The 5693-nt window shown below is 43.1% G+C and overlaps 1 protein-coding gene across 1 annotated transcript in view; it reads right to left on the bottom strand.

Moving 5' to 3' along the window:
• Positions 1-505: 505 nt before the first annotated feature.
• LOC138971319 (arylsulfatase B-like) overlaps positions 506-5693 on the bottom strand; it is a 12613-nt gene continuing 7425 nt past the window's right edge. The window contains exons 9-14 of the mRNA XM_070344040.1: positions 5496-5593; positions 4396-4535; positions 3860-3918; positions 3299-3428; positions 2268-2434; positions 506-774 (exon numbers count right to left, since the gene is read on the bottom strand). Coding sequence (XP_070200141.1) covers positions 602-774; positions 2268-2434; positions 3299-3428; positions 3860-3918; positions 4396-4535; positions 5496-5593 — 767 coding nt within the window. The 3' untranslated portion in view covers positions 506-601. The remainder of the gene's footprint in view (positions 775-2267; positions 2435-3298; positions 3429-3859; positions 3919-4395; positions 4536-5495; positions 5594-5693) is intronic.

Below are 5693 nucleotides of genomic sequence, written 5' to 3'. Positions count from 1 at the left end.
CTCATTTCAAGAATAGCTACAGAGTTCGTTTTGGAAGTTGAAAAGATGACAACACACACAAAAAAGGTCCCAGAATTAGTGTTTTAGCATTTTATTTTTCAAATCTAAATTGATGCTGTGTTTGGTAGTCATAGCAGACCGTAATATTCTCCAACGCGCATGGCTATGAGCGCCCTAGTATAAGGTTGCGATTGAGCTTGCCGCTGGCGGCTTCGATGCCACTGGCGGCTTCCATTTTGTTGTGACGCAGCTCGTCATCTGCGCTGTTCCGGAAATGAGCTGCGCTTTTTTTGGAAATCAAACTATCATGTGTTGTGACCCATCTCGACATCTGCGCTGTTCCGAAAATGAACTGCACCCACAGACATACACACACACACACACACACACACACACACACACACACACACACACACACACACGCACACACACACACACACACACACACACACACACACACACACTGGAACATCGTTGCCAAAAGACGATCCCAAGACTAATACAGTTCAACGTGTATTCTCATATTTATTTATGTATTCATTTATCTTAGGAAATCGAATTTCAATATGATTTATTTCACTGGATCCGTCAAGAAGTCTCTTCAGCACCAGCCGGGTGTCCAGGTGCCGCCATAGTGCTCAGGGTTGGCGGCAGGATCGTTTTCAGGAAAGTTAGCAGGTACCATCGTCTGCCGCCATTCAGCTAGCCTCGCTTTCATCTTGGCCAGAACATCCGGGTACTTGTCTTTGACGTCATGGTGTTCTGTTGGATCCTCTGAGGAAATGAAAACAACAGAGGTTATACAGAGAACTTCCATTTCATAGAACAGTTCGTGTCTTGAAAGGGACATTTTAATGCTGATGAAATTTTAAACAAACCATAGAACAAAGACCGGCACGGTTGGCCTAGTGGTAAGGCGTCCGCCCCGTGATCGGGAGGTCGATTCGTGGGTTCGAACCCCGGCCGGGTCATACCTAAGACTTTAACATTGGCAATCTAGTGGCTGCTCCGCCTGGCGTCTGGCATTATGGGGTTAGTGCTAGGACTGGTTGGTCCGGTGTCAGAATAACTTGACTGGGTGAGAAATGAAGCCTGTGCTGCGACTTCTGTCTTGTGTGTGGCGCACGTTATATGTCAAAGCAGCACCGCCCTGATATGGCCCTTCGTGGTCGGCTGGGCGTTAAAGCAAACAAACAAACAAACAAACAAACAAAGTTCCCCCAATTCAATATACAACAAAACTGAAGAACAAGGATAAACATCAACCACCAAACAAATCCATCGTAACTTCTGTCACGATTTACAAGTCCAAAGGTAAGTTGTCATGCAATAAAATAAAATAGAATGAATTAAAATGTAATAATCAAAATAAAACAAAAACATAGTTTGTGCGTCTAGGTGTACGCTTCACGCTCAAGCGCGATCTCCTTTTGTGAAGTATACTATCGTTCATAACGATCTAAAGAGCATTTTACACCACAGACAAAAGACAGATTGAGTTAGAAGTACGTATAAACATTATCACAGTGTCAAAGCTCAGCGCGGCTCAAATGTCAAGGACTTTGTCAAGTTTGGTTATGGAAACCCATCCAAGCCTTTTCCACCACTCGTATAAACATTGATCCCAGCCCTTGCGATATTTTCAACTAAATTTTGGTGCTCCATATCCTGACCTGCGACAAATTAAGCGTGCGCGATCCATACCAAGAAACATAAGCGAGAGAACATAAATATATCAAACTGGAGTGTTTGCCATCCTGGAAATCAACTCGTAAAATAATGTCTGTCGAAATGGACAACATTTGTTTGGCGGATGAATTTAAAAATACAAAATACACAAATAAACAATATAACCATCCCCGCCCTGACCCACTCAATATGTGACCCTCCACCACGAAATGAGTCGCATGTCACCTCGCGCGGTTCTGCGCTAGGCTTAATATAAGTCCGGGCAGTGTATGGTAACAGTGTGAGGGTCACCTTAGTCACAGGCTTATAACTCAACCAGTTTTCGTTCTTTTCTAAAACGGTTTTCACCACTGGATAGAGCATAAACAATTTTTAGGAAAATGTAAAAACATGAAAATCATGCAAAGGTGACATGTGACTCATTTCGTGGCGGAGGGTCACATATATATATTTTTTAAATAATAAAAAACAAAAACAAAAAAAGCTACAAGAACAACTTACCACAGGGGGTTCTTTTTGTTGTGATCATAATCATTACCCTTATCAACAAAACAATTTTATTTAAATCATTCTCTCACCTTTGATGTTAAAGAGCTGGTAGTCATCAGGTCCTGGGTCTTCTACGGCTGACTCGTCGAACTCCTCCTGCTCCCCATCCACCCCGGGTACAGGATACCACCCGTTATAAGGTATTCCAGCGGGTCCCATTCCAGCTGGCCCCTGCATCAGTTTCCAGTCACCCGATCTGTGGAATATGAGGATCCAATTGTGACCCTCCACCACGGAATAAGTCGCATGTCACCTTTGCATGATTTTCATATTTATACATTATCCTAAAGAGTATTTTATGCTCTATGCAGTGGTGAAAACCGTTTTAGAAAAGAGCGAAATCTGTTTGAGTTATAAGCCTGTGACTAAGGTGACCCTCACACTGTTACCAGACACTCCCCGGACTTATATTAAGCCTAGCGTAGAACCGCGCGAGGTGACATGCGACTCATTTCGTGGTGGAGGGTCACAATTGTGTTTACATTTTTCTGTCCAACGTGCAGCTTATTTTAAATCTAAGGTTTTATCATCATTGGAATATGCACATATTTGTTGTAGGCTTGGGCATCCGGTATCAATAAATTAATTAACGAACGAATGAATCAAGCAACTGAGCAGTAGTATGGAGAATGTCATTAGCGATCATTCCCTCACTCACTCATTGTCTCCATTTTATCCCTCAACGTTTGCTGCCCCGGAAAGCAACATAAAGGTTTTAGGGACGATACCAAAAAAAACACACAAAAAAACCTCAACCCGGTCTCGCTTTCAAAAAGAAAAGTTGCGTTAGAATCCCCACTTGATGGCTGAATATAAAGCTTATTTGTGTCTTTGTTGTTCAAATCAAGCAATCAATCAATCAATCAATAACTCAATCAATCAAACAATCAATCATTCAATCAACCCATCCATCCATCTATCCATATATATCATCAATCAGTCAATTATTCAAACACTGAAACACTCAATCACTCACTCAATCATTCAATCAGCTAATCAATCAATCAATTGATCAATCAATCAATCAATCAGGCAACCAATCATCGTTTATATTCCTCACCGAATAGCTGCGTGAAAAGCTGGTTTCTGTCCGTCTTCTATGGCATCCATGTTGTAGACGAACTCGGAGCGAGGGCTGGGTGAGCCCGTGGTCAATGACTCCCACTGACTGACTCCGTCAATTCCTGGGGCTGTGGGAAATAATGGAATAGTTCAAAGAAAGTGGAACCCCTCTTTAAATTAATTGCCAAAACTGACAGACACGGATACAGACAGACAGACAGACAGACAGACAGACAGACAGACAGACAGACAGACCGAAAGATAGACATGCAGACAGATAGGCAAACACATTACAGACATTCCCACACACACACTCTGAACAGACGTGTCCCACTTTTCAACACATGTCTGATACAAGGATTGAACACTTTGTGACTTTGCTCACAAGTGTTTATTTGACACCAGTCAGCACTTTGTGTGCTACGTTTGCCACTAGAACTACATACTATGTCACCGGACCAGTGCCAGAGTGAGAACTGCAGTTTGTCACTTTTCTTAAAACATGTAAGTTTCTGTGTGGTGTTTATATCTCTATTCTTTCTCTGCTGCCTATACTCACGTGGACTACCGCCGGCCGCGGTCATCATGGTCGGAAACCAGTCCACTGCGTGCATCATTCTGTTTTTAGACACACAGCCACACACTAGGTAAATGAAACAGCAAATTAATTGATTGTTTTTTTGTTTTTTTTCATCTCGCTTTATTTTGTTTTAAAACGATTACAGAGAGGAGGGAACATCTGGGCAAAAGTGCATAACTAGAAAACCCTCAGAACCCATTGTGTATTTTTGACTGGATTTAAAGCATAACATTTGGCTCAGAAAAACTTTGTTTGGATGGATAAACATTTTTGTTTAATAGGAACTATCAGCAGCTAACTGCTGTACACTCAACTGTATTCTTCTTCCTTCTCCCCGTATTTCACCCCCCCCCCTTCTCCCTCTCTTGTTAATACCCATAGATTTAAGACTATTCCGCTTTGAGAAGTCTCCTTTCTTAGATTTCCTGTTCATAATGTTTGTAAATGTATATCTACATTTTCTTAAACACGACATTTCTGTTTGTTTTCAGATTTGTGTTTGCAAGCTGACTCACCCTTTGTGCACGGTGCCTTTGTTTTGAAAGAGGTTCTTGCTGTAGACGAAGGCTGTGCCCCGAGTCCCTCCCTCCCACATGGTGGCCTTGGCCCCACGCAATGGCCAATTGTTGCCCGCGTCCCACACCGGACCTCCGTTCTGTTCAGAGAGACATAGACAAGATGAGATGAGTTGAGATGAGATGAGGTGAGATGAGATGGGTTGAGGTGAGATAAGATGAGATGAAATGAGATTAGATGAAATGCGATGAGGTGAAGTGAAAAGAAGTGAAATGATATATCACAAGACAAGACAAGTCATTTATGAAACGACAAGACAAGACAAGACAAGCCATTTAAGACAAGACGAGACAATTAAGGCACGACAAAACACGACAAGACAAGGCAAGACAAGTCAGTTAAGACACAACAAGACAAGGCAAGACAAGTCATTCAAGACACGACATGACAAGACAAGCCATTTAAGACAAGACAAGACGACGGGCGCTGTGGCGGGGTGGTAAGACGTCGGCCTCTTAATCGGAAGGTCGAGGGTTCGAATCCCGGTCGCGGCCGCCTGGTGGGTTAAGTGTGGAGATTTTTCCGATCTCCCAGGTCAACTTATGTGCAGACCTGCTAGTGGCTTATCCCCCTTCGTGTGTACACGCAAGCACAAGACCAAGTGCGCACGGAAAAGATCCTGTAATCCATGTCAGAGTTCGGTGGGTTATAGAAACACGAAAATATCCAGCATGCTTCCTCCGAAAGCGGCGTATGGCTGCCTTAATGGCGGGGTGAAAACGGTCATACACGTAAAATTCCACTCGTGCAAAAAACACGAGTGTACGTGGGAGTTTCAGCCCACGAACGCAGAAGAAGAAGAAGAAGACACGACATGACAAGACAAGCCATTTAAGACAAGACAAGACAAGGCAAGACAAGACATTTAAGACGAGACAAGATAAGACATGTTCTACCAAAATATGAAGTTAGCCATATGATATATCTCGACAGTCAAGATGTAAACCAACGCAAACGCATAGACACAGAGTAGCAAATATAAACACAGGCACACTGACAGACAGGTGGACGGACACGCAGTCAAACAGCTAGCCCTTACATCCGTGGTGAAGACGATCAGCATGTTGTCAATCAGCCCAGTATCTTCCAGGTGTCCAGTGATGTTGGCAATTGCCTCGTCCAGAATGGCCACCATGCCTGTGAACAATGATCGTGGGAATCATTATTGCAAATGGGTTTTACTTACTGTTTGTTTGTTTGTTTGTTTGTTTGTTTGCTTAACGCCCAGCCGACCACG

This window comes from Littorina saxatilis, linkage group LG7, assembly GCF_037325665.1.
Source record: "Littorina saxatilis isolate snail1 linkage group LG7, US_GU_Lsax_2.0, whole genome shotgun sequence".
Lineage (NCBI taxonomy): Eukaryota > Metazoa > Mollusca > Gastropoda > Littorinimorpha > Littorinidae > Littorina > Littorina saxatilis.
Note: the sequence above shows the minus strand (reverse complement) of the source record. Positions and strands in the feature narration are given on the sequence as shown.